The 19,655-nt window shown below is 39.5% G+C and overlaps 1 protein-coding gene across 8 annotated transcripts in view; it reads right to left on the bottom strand.

Moving 5' to 3' along the window:
- Nucleotides 1-19,655, bottom strand: part of CACNB2 (calcium voltage-gated channel auxiliary subunit beta 2) — a 250,102-nt gene that overhangs the window by 3,333 nt on the left and 227,114 nt on the right. For all 8 annotated transcript variants that reach the window (XM_086466817.1, XM_086466818.1, XM_086466822.1 and 5 more), the window contains 4 exons: nt 17,688-17,797; nt 3,615-3,766; nt 2,794-2,889; nt 1,439-1,624 (listed from right to left, as the gene is read on the bottom strand). In XM_086466817.1, the coding sequence (XP_086322943.1) occupies nt 1,439-1,624; nt 2,794-2,889; nt 3,615-3,766; nt 17,688-17,797 (544 nt within the window). The remainder of the gene's footprint in view (nt 1-1,438; nt 1,625-2,793; nt 2,890-3,614; nt 3,767-17,687; nt 17,798-19,655) is intronic.

Raw genomic sequence — 19,655 nt, 5'->3', positions numbered from 1 at the left:
GATTAAAAAATAAACCCACTCTATTCCAAGACTGTGGCAGGCTCAGGTTTGCGATGTCAGCTGGAAATGTGTCATAGGAAAATGAAACAAAAGGAACGTAAAAGTTCTCTGGCCCGTAAGGGACCCCCTTTGCTTTGCACTATTGGATTAGTAGACCTACAAATAAACTGTGAAACTGCAAATACATTCTCATTTTTAGTCCTTAAAATAAAAATCTGTTAATTTTTAAGGAGATAGCACAACATTCAGAAAAGTGTTATTAAAAACTCTGTACAGTTCCTCCAGAGAATGTAGTTAATAAAATGAGTAAGTGAACTATAAATCCACACCCAAAAGGCGTAAAAAAGAACTTGAGCAAAATAATAAACACGTCTACAAAGCAAAGAAAGTTTATCTAGCAAGTCTGCACACAACAATACTGAATTTCATACTCAGAAATTCTTCTAGCTCACAATTTTTTCAGGGTGTTTCAGCTCTGAGGACAGAAAAAAAAAGCAGAAATGAGCTACAGCTTACAGTCTTTTCCTGCAACTGCTTTTGCAACCAAGAGAAGGAGATACCATGCAAGGTGGCTGATCCAATTTTTCTTGTTAAAGGACAAACCTGCCAAGTCTGCAGTGTTCTGATGGGAAATAAATTCTTTGACACAAAAAATAGTTTTGCAAGAGCATAAAAAAAAAAGCAATTTTTCAGCATTTTAATTTGGGTGCAGATTTTTTTTTTCTTTGATTTTCTAAAAGTTCGGCTTGAAGGAAGCATCTTCTTTTCACAGCAATGGCCAATGAATGAATGGCCAATGAACAAAGGAAACACTGGAAAGGCCACTTTGACCTTGAGACTTCACTAACACAGTCAGTCATTCTCATCGTCTACAACTCTATAGCCTGTGGGAAGACAGGAACAGATTCCCTCCAATGTTTGTGGATCTGCTCTATAGATAACCCAATCTGTCATACAGGGCCTCTGGGGCTGGGATTTGCCTGTTAGCAATGGTGCACTCATCAGTCAGAAAGCTACCAGAGGCTGTAACGTGCATAGTATTAGCCCAGCTCTGACTGGATTACTTACGGCCAGCTATATAAATGCCTGTGGCTGGTACAAATATTACTGGCACAGCGGTGTCCTGGGCACAATAAAATCTCAAGTATTACACTTCACATCACCATATGTTTTCAGTCAGGCTGGCTTAGTCCTTGGAATCAAAACCAGCCCCCTAGTCAATACGCAAACATGTGCTACTGTGAATACAACAGCAATAACAATAATGTGCCTGTATTTGCCTTTTATACTGAAAATGGATGAATGTCCACTGAAAATGCTCTTACTCTATCAACCACAGTAAGACATATCCAGCACATTCTAGTATCAGACTACCGCTGTACTTTGGCAGAGGAAGAAGTTGACAGAAAAAAAAAGAAGAGATGGATAAAAACTGTACCTGTAAATTAATATTTGGACCTGGGCTAATAGGAAGAGTGGCTGTTGCAAGTGTGCGAGTGAGAAGCTGGTTAGGAGGATTGCTGCTAGGTGGATGTGTGGCCTTCCAGTAGGCTTCCAGATAGTCAGCAAGGTGCTCACAAGCATCTTCAAGCTGGTTCTCATCAAGAATTACATCGAACATTTCCTGATAAAGGAAAGGTTTTAGTAAGAATAACCACCAGGGAGATCTGCTAAAGACATTGATGACCACACTTTCCATTCATCAAAAATGAATCACATTTCTAATACCTGTGTTATGATATTTCACCCTTTTGGGTTTAGTTCTCAAATATGCAGAAAGAAAGGTTAAATATTGAAGTTTTTAGGTATTGGAACAAAATGGAATGGCAAGAAAAGGGATTCACTCCCCATATCTAGAATAATTTAAAAGAAAACTAGGACAAACTAAGACCAATAACTAACAACAGTAAGAAACTCAAGTAATACAGATCATCCAGTTTCCAAGTGTCATACAAATATTAGGTAAGAGTTTAGTCACATGGTCTAATTTTAGGCATCTAAAGTTAGGAGGCGTGTTTCCTACATTCGCTCCCTGGTCAGGGAGACAGAAGTACTCATGAAGGCAGCGTTGAGAGCCTAGGCAGGTCTCTAGCATTCCTCATCGAGTAGTCTCATAACTGAGAGGCTCGAACTTAAATGATGAAAATGTTCCCCTCGCTCAGATATGTAACTATGCCAAATTTCCGTATCTGCAACCGAACTGAACCTTCATCTTCTGGTCTCTTACCCATCCTCTTGACAGCTGAGTATGCAGGTAATAACACTTGCCACGTTTAAAACACAGCTGGAGTCTCATCATCTCCACTTTATAGGCGGACACTGAGAGAATTTGCTTCAGTGCACAACAACAGAAGGACTGCAGAGCTCTCAGCTACGCAGTACCCCACAGCTCTTTGCCAAAACTGTGACCAAGAATACCAGCAGTGTGAGGTAACATATGCCCGAGGGGAGCTACCCAAACCACTGGCCTTATCTTAAATTGCCAGAAATAAAGCACAGTCACTAAGGTTCATTTTTAGACCAATAACCCCAAAAGAATTATCAAGTAAAACTAATGCTCAGTTTGTTCAAGCAGTCAGTGTATCAGCATACATCCTAATAACTGCTTGTGACTAGGACTGATTTTGCCCTGCACACTTCTGCAGAGCTCAGAGACCTCAGGCGTTTTGCAAAAAAAGCAATAGTGAAACATGCCCAGAAGGCAGCAAACATTCCCAGAAATTACGTAATTAACCTCGTGCTTGAAAAGAAAGGCAACTTTCAAAGATGAGACATAAATTAACAGTAACTCACAGGAGGACACTGTGCCAGTTTATCAGCTGCCACCATCTGAACATTAAGGTGTTTGGCCTGAGATTTCCCTCGGGATTTTATTAACCTCTGTAAAACCTGCGAAAAATAAGACATTAATAAAAGTGAGCAGGTTCAGACTTAACATACATATATAACCACTTAAAACATTTACATTTTTAATTGTCCACTTCAGCAGATCAAATTTTTCATTTACTGGCTTCAGGAGCATTTCCCATGCTGTTTGTATTCAGAACAAGCTACTTTTCATTTACTTCCCAACATCTCCTTTCCTGTAACGAGCACTAAAAAGTTCCTGTCCTATTTTCTTCTGCTGCTTCTGGTTTTGCTTGTTTCTAAGTTGAAATTCTTTAATTGCTCTCCTGAGTTCTCCTCCCATAATTCATTCTCTCCCAAACGCCTCTTCACAAGGTTTGTGCAGGTTTTTTCACAGAATGAGAGAGCATTACCAGGAGATGTTAAAGTTTACTAATCAGTCTGATATTCACTATTGGAAAAAGCTTTCTTTCATTTCTGTATGATTTTCATTTAACAAACTGTTAGCATTCCTTATATGATTGATACTAAAAGCGCAAACCCAATTTAAAAAACCATTTGAGCTACAGCATCTTTTCCAAAATGGGTTTTGGTAACACTAACACCAGAGCTAAGATACTTTTTTGATTAATAATATTTCACCATCCAAAGGGAAACAATAACAATATAGAGGTCTGAACCTTAATGTGATTATCTGCATTTAAGACCAAAAAAAGGGGAAAAAAAAACCCAAACTGAAACAGCATGAATATCAGTAAAATATTTACCTTAGGAGAAGAAATCTTTACATATACTATAATGGGAGCCAGAGAGGTCTTGCTGAGTTGAGCTGGGTGGTTAATGGTATCAGCATCCAGTACTACCAACTGCAGTGTCCGTGCCAACTCAAAAATCCGTTCGATTTCACTTTGAACTTCAGCTGCAGAGAAGTGAAAATTAGAGTGATGAAGATATTAAAAGGTGCCGAGTTTTAAGAGATGTAAAAATGTGGTTGACTGATGTGTGACTCCTCCTCCAGGCTGGCAGGCGTGGTGAGCCGTGCCCATCCCTGGCACGCTGGGGAGGCGAACACAGCTGTACTGAGAGCGGTCGGCCACCAGTGCGCAGCCCAGGCAGGCAGCACTGCCTGCCTCTCTCACCTCCTCCGCTTCCTGCAATCCCTGCCTGGAGAGATACTCTCTTGTAAGACCCCAGTCCATGTACATAAGACAAAAAGAGGCAAGAGTGCTTGCTACATCACAGGGTAATCTTACTATGCCATTAATTTCCTACATGTAAAGGATTTCAGCTCAGACTTTAATCTTATGTAGCAATTTGCTCAAACTGGAGCGCCCAAGATAGGCACTAAGATGTACCAGGGTGTCTATATTAGCAGAAGCTCCTGTTTTTCCATTTACTTCAACTTATCAAAGCTCTGGAAAACAGTTGCCTTCACGTACTGGCCTCAGTGTGGTACCGTATTAAAAATCTGATTACTATGAGTAAAAGACTTTTTTTAAAAAAAAAATAATTCAATAATTCAAATAATGCTATGGCATCCTCTTTACGACCCCAGGAGTTCTGGAAAGGTGATTTTCCTGGAAAAAATCATCTTGTCTTCTGGTAACCCATGTTCCCAGCTCCTCAGCACCCTGCCTGATGGGCACTAGTTTCCAGGGCAAACCTCTCCAAGACAGATGGACCACATCCGCTTTCAGAAGTGATGTAGAAATTATCTTCATTCTCAAATGAAACAAAAATGAATCTTATAATAGCAAAACCATCCCTGAAATGAAACTACATTTTCCTGCTCAAATCTTGCTGCAGGGTGGCTTCACAGAGAAATTACAGAAGTCGGGTGATTTGTGCAAATCTGTAATGTTATAAAGCCAGACAAGACTGTAATTCATATAGGTTTCCCTTTAAAGGTGCACACTTCATGAACCAAAAACCAGATTAGATATCTGGCCCGTTCAAAGTAAATATTAGAAGATAACCAACAGGAACTTAAATGTCAACAAGATGTATCAAACACTTACTTATTAGAGAGTTTCTTGAAATTACATGATCAGCATTTTATTATGCTGGCACAAGCATTACTTTCACTTGAAAACAAGCCCGTCTGAGCTGGCTAGAGAGCTTTCTATAGCGAATGATGTCTTTCAAGAGGTGTGAAGAGATTGATTTTTGTCATCTTAGAATAGCAACTGAATAAATTATGTACCATGGTAAGATTGCAAAATTTCCAAGAGCGAGCAAAGCATCCCATTTAGCTCAAAGTCTCCTGGTTCTAAATCAATAGGCGACTACTAGGATCATTTTATAAATGAAGCAATATCTTAAATGGCCATCAGAAAATCTATATATGATGTTCTCTATTGGAGGAGGTTGACATTTTTTTGCATCTATTAGAGACCACCTCCATCTGTCATTATCTCCAATTTTGGCTTAGAACACACCAATCAGCCTTTTATAGCACAGAACACAGTGAGATGCGCAAGGCGTGCTGGTGTGGAAAGCTTCGGTGCCTGCTTTCCTGCCTGTCGATAAAAGCACTGTGGTCCAGCTGCTGTCTGAATTAGGGCCACGTTTTTGAAGACAGAACTTCTGATGGTTCTTGGCACATTCACGATCACATTTTCTGCAACATCATTGCATGGAGACATTGTTGGAACGACTGAATACCATTGTCTCAGGGATTTAGTAGAAGACAGTCAATAGCCTATCCCTAATTTGAGTCCAAATGACAACTTGAATAAACATGTCAGAGAGAATTTGCCATACTGTTCTGATGATGAGTTTGGATTGCTTTTCTGCAATTTCAAACCAGGCTCAACACTTCAGTCAGTATAACAGTATCAGTTAACGTATGATTTTAAGACTGCTAAAAACCCTTGTTCAAAACAATTTATAACCAGCAAAATCTGTCTTTTTGCCAGTGTACCATAATTTCGTCTGGGGAAGCAGTATTTGCTTCACTGCTGGAAGCACTTTTCTGCCAGTTGAGAATACATCTCTGTGAACTAGATTTCCTGCTACACTTTTTGAAGCAACCCTTTGCCAGGCCACAGTATCCTCAGGGTATCTTCTACTATGAAAGATATCCAGGGCAGTAATTGCAGGTAACTATGGTCCTATGAACCAATAGTTTCCACCTGAGTCCGAAGATGGAGAGATATCTTTTCCATCCATTAAAGAGTATTTCAGTATTTCTTAACTTTGATATAGGAGAAAAGTTCAAGAAACTACACTGCGTGGTTGGTGAACTAATATGTTGTGCCTCTACCTCTCCAGTCAAGAATAGATGGAAAAAATGCCACAGAGATTGCTGAAGAGGTCCTGATCTCCTGTCCCTTAGAGTACTTCTTCAGGTTCTGGAAAAGCCTGCACTTTGCTTGAAATCTTCCTTATAGTCTATCTTTTTACTACACATAAGATGGTTGCAATTACTTAAATAATTGTAGTTTCTCTTACTAGATGACAAAGGCTTTATCTACTGCTGCAGCTTTGGTTTTCATCTTTATTTAGCAATATCTCTCAAAAAACAAATTCTAGACCTGTAAAAATTTTTCTCCTGACAAGACACTCAACATGAATTTTCTTTCAGATTTTTGACCAAAGGAAAGAACCCTCAATGTCATGTGGGGATAGTAACACTAATTTCACTGGTAGTTAAAATAAGAAGCTGAGAACAATGACAGTGTGGTATCTTCAAAGCAGCACAGTAATAGCTTAGCAATCTTCCCATCTCCATGAATATCATCTATTTATAATAATGTCCCTTCTGATGTACTGGAGAGGCATAAGAGTGAGGCTGTAGCAGCTAACTCCAATAAATTGTTTGCCAATCATGAGAGGCATAAACATAATTAGATCTACTATGACAATCATCATGAAATGCTGGCAGCCCAGCTACAACCCTCAAAACCAGAAATAAGCTATCAAATTTTCAAGTGACCCTTACAACCTATTTGGTAAGGCCTTCTTGGCAATCAGAAAGGGAACATACTTTAAATGACAGGAGTACTCAACTATTTATTCCATAAGATAGAAGTCAGCTCTAAGAGACAAGAAGCACACATCTCCCAGCCAATTTTAAATATTTTAAACCTACTCCCAAATATCCCTTAATTCCAAATATCCCTACTGTACCCTGAAACGAACAGAAACTCAGTGCAACGAGAGCACAAGAAAATGGCTTACCCCATTATGGGGGCAGACAAATATTCTTTACGCTGGTTGGACCTTACAAATTAATTTCAAGCAAAAATCTTTAACAGTTCATTATAATAATCTCACCTAAAGTAAAGGCAAAGACACAGCAATGTTGCATTGAATCCATGTCAATTCACTAATAACAAGGTGAACTATGGTGGAATTCAGGGTCACTTATACAACACCATGGTAAAAGAACATTTTCTACTCTACACAGTTGGAGAAACACAACCCTTCTTCCTATCTGGGCAGGAAGCATCCTATAGCAGCCAGGAGTCACTGGGACACCCAGCTTGGCAGAGCAGCAGCTGCATCAGCACAGTGTTTTAGGAAGACCCTGATGAGATTGCACTTTTGTGATGGGGATACGATGCAACATGGCCATGTTTCTAGCCTGTAAAGGCCAAATTAGAACCACAAAATATTGCTTATACACAGCAAAGAGGTTTTGATCTTCCGCAGGAACAGTGCAGTTCACATACTGTCAACTGAGTACACTATGACTGTAATATCCTATTCAATTTGACCTTGTCTATTTGTCTGGGGTATCGGTGGCACCATTTTGTTCATAGAAACAGATTTGTAAATTATTACTTGGACTGCAACAGCCACAGAGAGAAAGCAGTCTACTTTTCTAAACAGAGCTCCTGGCATTACAGATGTATAGCATGAATAGAACATACCTATGTCAATGTATGTCATACAAAAACGATTAGCAACACCTTGCACAAATGGCTTTAAAATCACTTTATAAAGCAAGGAGAACAGACATCAGTAGCCATGATTTTTCTTATGCTAATTCTTTTATGCAAGCACACTTACTCAAAATAATTAATCACTAAATTCCATGAACACAATTAAAGAAATTAGATGTTTAAGGCAGCCTCGGGAATTCCAAAACAAAGGCAAAAGAAACAGAAGTGCTATATATCCCCAGTGCCTTAAAAGCACATAGAAAGTACTGCACCAAAAAAACCTGCTGAGAAATTAATAAAGGTCATATCTGAAATCCAAGAAAATTAAAAAAGAAAACCAAAAAGGAAGCAATGACTATTGAATTGTGCCTACACACCTCTTGAGAAGTAAATAATGAGCTTGACTAACAGAATTCAAATTTTAAATTTTGAGTTGCGAGCATGTATGTCTACACACATGCTTATATTGTAGGCAAAATCACCCATCTGCATCAGGTATTGCAGGCACTTGGTCATGGCAGGCTATCCTAGACTACACCAGATGCCTCTGCTCGCTGTATGCGAAGTGGAGAGACCAAGATGCTACACAGGGTGATCCAAAAAGCAATGTGTGGGAGCAGTCTGGAGCAAGCCAGTAAGTAGCCTCACACGTACGTAAGTGCTTGGTCTCTCTCCTCTCACCTTCCCTTTTCCTCCCTTCAAGCACCAAGGTAGCTTTGGGCAGGCAAGGAGCTAACAGCAGGGTCTGTCCCTTCACCAGCCAGGGAGATTCAGCGCCGGGGTCTCCAGGCTGGATTAGGTGTCCCACCCCGCACTGGCAGCAATGCTTGGGAGCAGAAGCCTCTGTGCCTCCCCTCCAGCGTACCCAGCTAAGAAGGAAAAATCCTTGGAGGGGAACATAAACAAGTAAGAGAGAATAAATGCCCTAGCTTAGTCCTCAGACATTGGGCCAGAGAAGATACCTGGATTACAGGTGTTTTAATCAAATTTCTAACATAAATGTAGTTTTGTGAATATACTTATATTTCCCTGGTCTCAACCAAATCCCTTAGCCACTAGCTTTTTACATAAAAAGGGGAGGGTGGGAGTGGGAGGATGACAATATTTTCCAGGGAATGCGGTTGCATGTGTTACTCATGCCTAACAGATGGGGCTCCTGCGAGGGATAAGGCAGAAAGGAGAGGAGCATGTCTGCTGCTCTGCCTGGTGGTCCTGTCCAGGCTCTGCTGAAGGGAGCGGTGGGGTGCTGCAGGAAAACACAGTTTTCCTCTTCCTGGCTGCTGGGCCCCAGTTTAGACAGAATTCAGATGGCCTTAAACACAAGTCCGGGTGGTATTTACAGGTACAATGAGGTGTTTGGAAACCTCAACATAACCAAGACGTATTTATAATGGGCTAACATCTCCTGAAATGCAATACTGTAATTACGTGAAAAAATAAAGCAGATACTGTCACTTAAAAATACTAATAGCACATGAAAATGTCTGCTTCCTCCCCTACTTCTCTGGGCTAGCAAAACAACAGCATTCGCGGAATGATGCTTCTTATGCCAGGTTTAAACTGGAAGTAAATTTTAACAGCCTCTGAATGAAAACGCTTGACATCGACAGATTGCAGCAGAAACACAAGTGGATGAGCCCTGCCCAGAGAAGCGCTGCACTGAGACACCTGCGCCAGGTAGAACCAACCACAGCTGCTCCAGAAGGTGCCATGCAGCAGTACAGCACTGCTGTCCCCTACGCCCTGTTAGCTAGTAACTGGGATAGTAAGACTGGGCAAAGAAGCAGTCTAATATTTATCTTGCCCAGGGGACCAAGCAAGCGTCTCTGTATAGTTCACAATGGACAGCATCACGTCAGGCTGGCACTAACTTGGATATTTCTGTACCATGCCTCATTACTCAGTGCAGTGCTATAGGCTTTTACAGCTCTGGTCCATAGATAAAACCCTAAGAAAGTGTTCCCTAGGTCCGTTGTTTTATTCAGAACAAACATAACTAAAAATACTCAGCCTTTCTCACAGATAGGATGTGGAACCACTCCATGGATGGCTATTCAACCCCTCCTACTGATGGCCTGCCACTCGCAAATGTTTTGCGTATTCACTGAGTGGGAGAGATACTAACTCTGCAGCCTGATGCTTAGAGTGGGAGACAAAACAAGTGGATTCCAGTTCTTTCTCCAGGCAAAGTTTAATTATTATGCAAAGTGTGTAAGGCTCAGCAGGACTGACTGACAACCATCACAAAAGGTGATCACAGCCCTGTCATGGCTCTGCCTCTGTCAGCGGAGAACAGAAATGAACCCAGACTTCTTTGCATTCTGGTTAAACAACCCAAACCCTTAGTCTTGGATAAAATGAGGACATAGACACCAACTTTTTATCAGTTTCATGAGCCTAGGAGAAAGGAAAAATACTGGATCAGTTCACCTACAGGTGTGAACATTTTTAAGGGAAGCAAACTGCATTCTTAAGCAAACAGCTAACTTGCTAAAAATATTTCATTCACCTATTCAGGTATCTGAGTTATTGTACAGATATCTGTAACCTTAAAATTATTCTAACACATTGCTATACTGCTTTGTCTCTAGCACTTTTTTTCCAATATAGTCATCAATTTTCATTTTACATATTTCAGTGCAGTACCATGAGAAAATATATAGTGACATGTTGCTGAGAGCTATCTCTAATTTACAGAAATCAAGAACTACTTCCCCCCAGGGTATATCCTTTGGAAACACTCAGAAAATTTCATTAAAATACTTCACCAATACTGCATCAAAAAATTATTTGTAAGTTAGAATACTGGAAAGTTAGTACCAAACTTCTAATGCTGAACTACCTGGACAATTCATTAGAGAGACTCTGACCTTCGATGTTAACAAAACCAAAGCTGGCCCAGCTGGATTAAAGAGCATATTGAGACATGTGAGGCTGATAAATTATAACAGTTTCAGATCTTCATGCTACTCTTTCCCCATCTGTGTGCAAAAAGAAGTGTAGTGACATCCCCATAATAACCCAAAAGCTCTTGGCTGCTATATTACAGCATTCTGGTTCAAGGCAGCTCCAGGTTTAACACATTACTTTACCACATCTGAGTATTTAATGCCTTAAACAAGTGAGAGTTCTGGATATTTGTCCCAGCTATCTTGAAGATAAAATTATAAAGTGACAATCAGGATTTTCTGTAACACATTGAACACCTTCCTTTTCTTCTTCTCTTTGAATTATATTAGAACCTTGAGACTCTGGAACAGAATACACTCTTGGTTAAATCCCCATTTTGCATTCCTGTTCCATGGCCTCTGTAAGCAGGGAAGGCCTTCATGAGGCCTAGCTAGAACTCTTTTAAGTTAAGTTTTAACTTATAGTTGGGGAAGCATTTACTTGAAACTTATATACAGCAACCGTCATTAAATTACCAAACATGGAGAACATACAACAACAGTATCATATACAAATATATGAAGTGTGTGTGTGTATATATATATATATAAAATAAAATGCTACCATAGTTTCAAGCATTCAACTGGCTTTTCACACAGGTATCAAGAAAATAAAAACACAAGGCTGAAATCTGCACTGATAATCCACTACTATTTCTTCAAGCATTTATCGTTTATTCTCAGAAAAAAAACCCTCCGGGATATCAACCTAATGATGTGAATGGGAGCTCTATACATTTTCTGAAGACAACATTCCAAAGGTAGGCACTCAATTGCACATGCAAATAGGGTGCATGTAATGACAGGTTACTGCATGTCCATGTAGAAAGCAAATAAACAGATTCCCAGCCACCTGACTGCAATCAATTTACCATATACACAATGACATATTTTATATCAGCATTCACATGTCTGTATTAGAATATGCAGATTAGGGGCACACACCTTAGAAATCTACAGAGGAAAACCCAATCTTTAGCATTTACTAATCTCAACTTTACTTTTAGAATTATTTGAAAATAAATAAGCAAAACCAGCAAAATTTTTGAAAATAAATACTTAGCAACACAGTACAGGACTGGCTTCTGTCTATCAGTGAGCCAGTTACGAGAAATACACGGTGGTTCTGTGAGGTACAATAAAGCACTGAACACAAAACAGCAGGAAAAGTAATTTGCAAGCTTGTATACATACCCAAAACATCTGGAAAGGGAGAGCATTAATGAAGCAAAGAACGGAAAAAGCCAAGACAATCAGGTTCTTGTACAAAGCATATAGCATGAGGTCAGGTTGTAACAAGTATAACATACACAGAAACAACAAGAAAAAGGTTTGGGTCCTTTTGACAAAGAAATGCAGCAAAAGCACAAAGCTGGTTCAGCAGTTACTGCAAATGGCACGTGTACATATAGAAATTTAACTGAGCCAGTTGGGACTGATTTTCAGGTAAATGAAATGTAACCATGGACTGTACCTTCTTGGAGGGAAAAGTCTTTTGAAAATTACAGATTTCTTCTAGACTTTTAAAGAAATGAATTAAATGCCCTTTCCTTAAATTTAGTTCTAGCATTTCACATATTAAACATATAACAGTATTGACAAGCAAACATTTCTCTTTATATACAAAACAAGCTTTCATATAGGAGAGGAGTAAGACTACTGTCCTCCCAAACCTTTACAAGCCAGACTCTATTTTTGTGAAATTCTTGGATACATTAATTTTACACTGGAATATTCAGGGTAGCATTGGTTTCCAATGGGTCAAATCACAAGTCTTTTTTTCACTGATTCCTTTACAGAAGCAAACTTTCAGCTGATAGGTGCATGTAGCATTAAGCCCATTGAGACTGCCCTATAATCCTGTAAATCCAGTTCCTCATGGCAATTCCTACTCCTGATTATCACATTGTTTGTCTATGCCTCCTTGAAATTAACTCTGTGTTATCTATTAAATCAGTTTCAAATAACGGTGCTTACACCGCTGATTGCTGTGCTATGCACAATTATGAACAATATGCACACCCATATTGAGTGATAAGGTAAGAGCTGTTCTCAAAAAGAGGTTCATTTATTTCCCAGAAAAGTTATTTGCTATTAAGATATCAAGCACATTACCATTGTACTGTATTACATCACTGATAGAATATTTATTAAAATAATACTTACATAAAAACCACAATATATTTTCAAAAGTCTAAGAAATAGCCTTCTCTGCTGCAGTTACAACCACTGCTCACAAACGTGAGCACGACTGGGGGACACACCAGCAGCTTGGCTGTCTGGCTGCATGAGGTACCAGCACCCAATGGTGCGTGAGGAAACGAATAGCTTCCCATCAAACCTGGAAGCAGGGAGGGATTTGGATTTAGCACGAAGCAGTTCTGGGGAGCTATATTTGCTCTAATAAAAAGCCAGTTTTATCTGATACTGGATGTAGAAATAAACACATGGGTGTCAGTCTACGTGCCACTGACTGTTCAAGGAGGAGGGATGCAGACAGCAACTCATTTCCCTCACGTCCCACAGCCACGCAGCCAAGAGACCTGTTCAGAGAAAACCAAACCAAACCAAACCCTGTTTTTCACTAACAAGATCAAATTTTATTGCAATAAATACCATTTCTAAATACCTGGACCAGAACTAACTCATTGTAGATAGTCTGGACAACAACAAAAAAAGCACAAATTTAGTGTTTCCTCGAATTCTGTCTTTTTTTTTTTCCTTTTTTCAGTGATTTGGACAAAAGGCTGTATTATTTTTATTTTATACAAGGGAAAATGTAGGTAGAGAAAGAATTCACTTCCTAGGACACCTCAACAGACCTGCAGCAGATACTAGAAAAGAACTAATATAACCTGAGTCTCGACTCAATGATTGACTTATGACTGAAACTTGTATTAGAAGAGCACATTACATGGCTGCAAAGCTAATACTAATAAAGGAGAAAATGCCAAGATAGCTCCCTTAAAACAAACCTTTTGTGGTCTGTATTACAAGACAGCATGCTCAGAACATATAATAAAGTTGTTTCTGTAGGGCTGCTGTCTCAATCAGTAAAGAACTCCGTACACTGCCAGTTGATATGCAGCTATTGAATCATTTACTTTCTCTTCATTGTCAAATATGTGTTTCACATCTCATTTAGGGCACATTGTTCTAATCTTTCTCTGAAACCAGAATGAATAAATTATTTGTGGGCTATTTTATGGAACTTACCGTGTTTCACTGATGCAATAAAATGATTTTTCACTTTCAAACATCCCAGTTAGGTGAGAAGCTGGAATTATTTGTATTTTCCAGATAGAAAATTGAAACACCAAGAATAATCACAGGTAATCACTAAATTGAGGGGGTTCAACTTCAGAAATGTAGTGTCTGATTCTTCAGAGTAACTACCATAGTAAAAATTACATTCGAACTAGAAAAATGGAAGCCATCCTACAGGAAATCCTCATTTCTGGGGATTCTTTCTTCCAAAAAGGAACATAACATTGAAGCTTTAGAAGTCAGCACTAAGACTTGGGATATTCCTCATGCTGCTCTGTATTGTCAGTACATGTTAGTACTGATCTGAGACAAGGCAAAAATTCTTTGAGCTAGGCTGGGAATGAAAAGAATAGCTCCCCAGTTAAATGTCTGCAAAGAGGAGAGCCAAAATAAGAGGACTTCTGGGGAACGAGGAGCCGTAAGGCTGGTATTTCACAGGGTACCCTACAGTAGCTCCAGTAGTCCACAAAGTACTGCCTGGTTTCTATCTGCATTTTCCAAATCAGTGCATAACCATGTCATGTGCTCATTTTGATGACATACATTATCATTTGACAGGTTCAAAGCCTGAATCTCAATTTCAGCCACAATACTTAGTACTTCTACACATCATGCTTGAGCCATGCAGAAAACACTGCAAAAAAACTAAGGCATCTTTATAAAGCCTGTAAATAACTAGTCAAATACTCTACAGGAGTTTTGTATCAGAGGCAGCAAAAGCCACTATGGCATTGAGCTCTTGATTTGGTAAAAAGACTCTCCACCCCTCAGCACTGCACCTCACCTCTGCCTCGGTGAGCAAGGACTGCCGGCGGTGGGGCGGGAGGCAGGTGGAGGGACCTGGCAGGAAGGCAAGCAAGGGGATGCCCCTTCCCTCTGTGCGTCGGGTGGCACCGACCCTGGCTCCAGGCAGGGGCAGTCACCATGCCGCAGGCTCAGCACCCTCGGCGCTACCTTGGAGAGCTTCACAGGGTGCCACCTCTGGCACCCAGCCCGCAGGGGTGCCAAGGGGCTACTTGTTGGCCCTGGGTGAGGTGCGCAGGCTGCTGGGATTCAGAAGAGAGGCCCATAGCACATCATGTTGCGGTGCTGTAGCTTATGGGCTATCCGGTTGTAGGCAGTGGACCCCCCTCTCCCACTGGGCTATCCCTTTTTTTCAACAGAGAATCAACATCTGCTGAACCAACAGAGACAGACCAGCGCCCAGTACATTTCAGACTGAAATTCAGATCCCTGTTTCAAAACAGGTACAGCAGAAGCTCGACTCTGCGTGTCCTACATCTCAAATGTGTTTTAATCCCTGGGGTATGAGCTCCTTGGAGGGTAGAAGATGGATGATAAAAGTCTCCTCTTTATCATCAGGAACTCAATCTTGGATTCAAGAAATCTTTCCTATTAAAACCGATTGATTTACTGCCACAAAAAGTGTTGGTCAAATCACCGTTTCCTGTCTTGCTCCCCCCAAATTTAAATTGAAAATGTTTTTGCCTTCCTGAAGTTTCTTGCCTCACTCACTGTACAAGTTTCACAATGAGCAAAACAGCAATTCACTGAGAAATTCCAATTCCCCACCTTTGTTTTTTAAAACCCCACCATTTTTAAAAAAAAAAAACCTACGGCAGAAGACTGGTGGAAAAGCAGTCTGCAAACACATAACTGAAGACTGAGTCACAGCACACATAACCTAAAGATACTAAGAAGTTCCACAGGATTACATCCTAATCTTTATTTTGCACACCTTGAGTTTGCAAAAATCTAATAATATCCTTTTAATAGCATTTTTTGTTGACATAGCAAATTCATCACACAAACTGAAAAATAAAAATGTCCCTATATGGTGTGATGTTGCCACTCACCTCTGCTAGTTACAATGAAGTACAATAAAGTATTCACAGCAGTGGTATATTGTTACCTTCTTTGTGAACCCCTACTAGAAGAGGCCACCTACCAGCAGGCTACAATGATATTTTCTGATTCTGACTCCATTTCTACCTTGAGGTACATTGCAGGCAAGCAAGGGAACAGGCTGTAACACTTGTACTTCCTTTTGCCTTGCAGAAGTGTTTTCCCATGGCCTTACAGAAGCAGTTCCCTTTCCTGACTCCAGATTGTTTTATCGTATCTCAGTTTTTCTTTTGGGTGTCTCCAATGGAGGTTCTGTCAGAACTTCCATTTTAAATAACTCTATCAAAAAAAATACCTTGACCCAAAGAAGGGACATTGATATTCTTAAGGGTAAGGTTCTCCATGAGATAAAGGTGTACACAATTGGGCTGCATTTATTTTTTTATAGTTTTTTTTTTCCTGTATAAATTTTGTGATAGCTGTTTTACAGATACAAAAATATTTTAGCATGAGGAATAGATGATATGCTTTTTACTGCTCCACATATTTATGCAGTATTGCACAAAACTGCACATGCTTTGATGTTCAGGTTGGGAAGTTAATCACCATGATTCTGTTTGTTCCATGACTACGTGACTCCCATGCTTATTACCAATTTTCAGTTCTATTTAAAACAAGTGACACTTTTTCTTTTCATTAGATTATTAAACCGACTTTGGTGACAAGACTGGAATTCACACAGAAGAATATTCTTGTGTGTAGGGATACTCATGATGTCGTTACATGACATTGCACTTTGATATTTGAAAACCTTTAAAATAAGACATACTTGGAAGCTATCGGACTACTAGCAAGTAAAGATGCACAGCCTCTACATAGCTGAAAGCGAAGGGTTTAAGCAGCACGTTTTCAACAAAGGGATGTCAAACCTTTTAAGGCAGTGCAGCTCATTCTAAGGACAGCTGTATTAGGGAATGTTAATTATTCAAAGTACAGGTGTACTCAGAAATTTTGTTATAAAACTGATGAAGAACCCGTTCAATAGGATGAATGAGACTTCCTTCCTGTTCCACAAAATCTACATGATTTCAAGATACAATGCTGTGTTCAGGGGAAACTGAGGTCTCTCAAAGGCGACTAAGAGAAATCTGCAGCCTTGTAAAGACAGAATCCTGGCTGGAGCATTCACCTGTTATCCAGGACACTCAAGTTCAAGTTCCTCCTTTTTTGTATTTGAGCAGGTACTGGAGCTTGAAAACAAGCTAAGCTTGTTTTTCTTTCTGTCTAATAAATGTTTAATTACTTACACAACTGGGCAAGCTTCAGTACAAGACGACTCCTATAAGGTGGCAGACATGCATGCTATGAACCTAGCTATAAGGTTCTTTTAAAACGTCTCCCCTTTTCCATCCTTCATTCTTTGTACAAAACTCAGCATTAGTTTAAACTGCTAAAAATTCAGAAAATGTGTACTTCGATAGGTTTTTTTTTTCAGGTCTAATATCAGTAGCTATCATTACTAGTAATCTTATCACAGATAATGCATAACATCAACCATCCCCATATAATTTCAGGTACTCTGAAACCGTCACTTGTTTTTAACCGGAAGAACATCTCTTCAGATTTTATTTACCTTACGAATGGCTACTTCTCCTCACTGAGGCAAAGAGCAAAACATGAGAACTGAACATAAGCAGGATAAACCAAAATCAGCACTATGTGAAGTTTAACTGGTAGTGATTTTAAAATGACTTCTAGGGCCAAGATTTCTGAATTATGGGAACAGTGATTTTCTCGCAGCAGAGAGAATGCTATTTTTAGCTTACAGATATGAATTGAGAGTAGTATACTTTACAGCCAATTTGTAGATAGCATCATTATAGGTACTTACCTAAGCTTGATCTTGTATTAGACCGCTCTATTATCGCATGCTTACTTGGGTTGTTTAATACTGAGCGTTTGGCAAGCGAGATGTCTGCTGTGACTCGTGTAATTGATATACTGCAAAAATAAAATACAGTAAAGTAGAACAGAATGTTATTAATCTTGCAGGGATGTGGAGAGAAGAGGAGACTCGTTTAACACTAGAAGATGGCTAAGACTGCAAGAAAACAGCGGCAGCACAGTATTCTTTGCACAATGGGAACAGAGCTAAAGTTTATCTAATACTGTTACAAGAACTATTGATAAGGCATCCCCCTTTCTGCACAGCACCAAAATGCAGACCACTGACTGCAAAGCTACATGTGTCTGGGGAGAGTGGAGGCAGGAGGAGGTCAGAGACATGCTGCAGAAGACGGGACTTCCCTGGGGGCTCCAGGCCTCATGTGCTTAGACTTTGCACCAGCATTCCAGTATGAATAGGCTGGTTTCTCCTTTCCCTATTTTGATTACTTTGTTGAAATGACAACCTGGCTTACTTCAATCATTCATATAAGACATGTAAGGCTATGCAGAGTTAACAGGTAAAGACAAAGCTTAGCAGGGAAACTAGTACAGCCATATAACTCCTATTTTTATTGTTCTGTTTACTAGCATATGTTTTTTAACAGAGTGCAAGAGTTACCTATAATTTTGCAGAAAGATCCAGCAATATGCTGGCCACCTAAAAATGGTGACTGCACCACACAGAGAAACAAGCAAATGAAAATCAGTCTGATTATCTGGCAGGCTCAGTTTTCTGTTTATGAGAAATGATGAGCCAAGAGAGAAGTGGTTACTTCCAATTGTTTACACTGACCTGCTACATAACCTTCTGCATATTCTTCTTCCTACGAAAACAGTTAGCTCAGTTTGTTTTGCTTTACAGGGTCAAAACGCACCCTTTGGATAAATTCCCCTTCAAACTCTCTGGTCTAATGAGGTTTAGGGGTCACATTTTTCCAGTGCTGAGAGTTAAATTAGACCAATAATATTCCCTTGCTCTTCCTTGTATGACTTTACTTGCAATTTAAGAGGAGGAAATGGATTTGCTAAGGAACAGGGAGGGCTCCTCTCTAGCAAGCCCAGTCAGATGCTGTTCATTTGAAATGTAAGCAAATAGGTCATTTCCCAATGAGCTCAACATGTGTATATATTTATCTAAAACCCTACAAAATGTAACAAAGCCAGAAGTTAATATGGAAAAATAGAATTATTTGTACAATACCGATTAGTAACATTATTTTAGAAATTTAGGCATGACTTAACTTAAGCTAAAAACATAATCAAAGATTGTTATTTCTGGCACAGCCCCTCACAAATAATGCCATTAGTCTTAAAATTAAATCCAACACGTAATTTAGGGTACTCATTAGTTATCTTTATTTGCTAATTGATAAACACTACAAGCTTGTACAGCCTTTGTAGTTTTTTGTTTTGTATCGTCTTTTTTTTCCTACCAGTCTTCCTTCCTACACGCAATAGAAAATAATTTTTCCCTTTTTCAGGTGCAATTATGGTATATTGAACAAAGCTAAATTTATCAGTCTAAAAATGCTGGTTTTCATTTTAAGATCTTTTAACACCTTTTTAAGGTCATTTTAATTTCTTTTGAGATACGTAACACCAGGAAGAACAATCCTGCTCTCAAAACAAATAGTATCTATGTTCCTATAGTGAAACGATTGCAGTGACAGTGGAGACAGCTTGACAGCAGAGTGGCAGTGAAAGGACTAGCATGAATCTAAGAACCTCATGTACAAATTTTTTGAGGACCTTGTGTACCAATTCAGATCACTACTGAAGTTTGGGATGCTTCAAATCTGCTATTATAGACATCAATTGTATCGAGAGTATTTGTGGACGCACCCTGCCACAACTGGATCTACAACTGAAAATTAGATATATTGTAAAATTCTTTAAGGCATAAAGACACGGT

Source organism: Leptosomus discolor, chromosome 6, assembly GCF_034619465.1.
Source record: "Leptosomus discolor isolate bLepDis1 chromosome 6, bLepDis1.hap2, whole genome shotgun sequence".
NCBI lineage: Eukaryota > Metazoa > Chordata > Aves > Leptosomiformes > Leptosomidae > Leptosomus > Leptosomus discolor.
The sequence above is the reverse complement of the archived record's forward strand: the minus strand, read 5'-3'. Positions and strand labels throughout refer to the sequence as shown.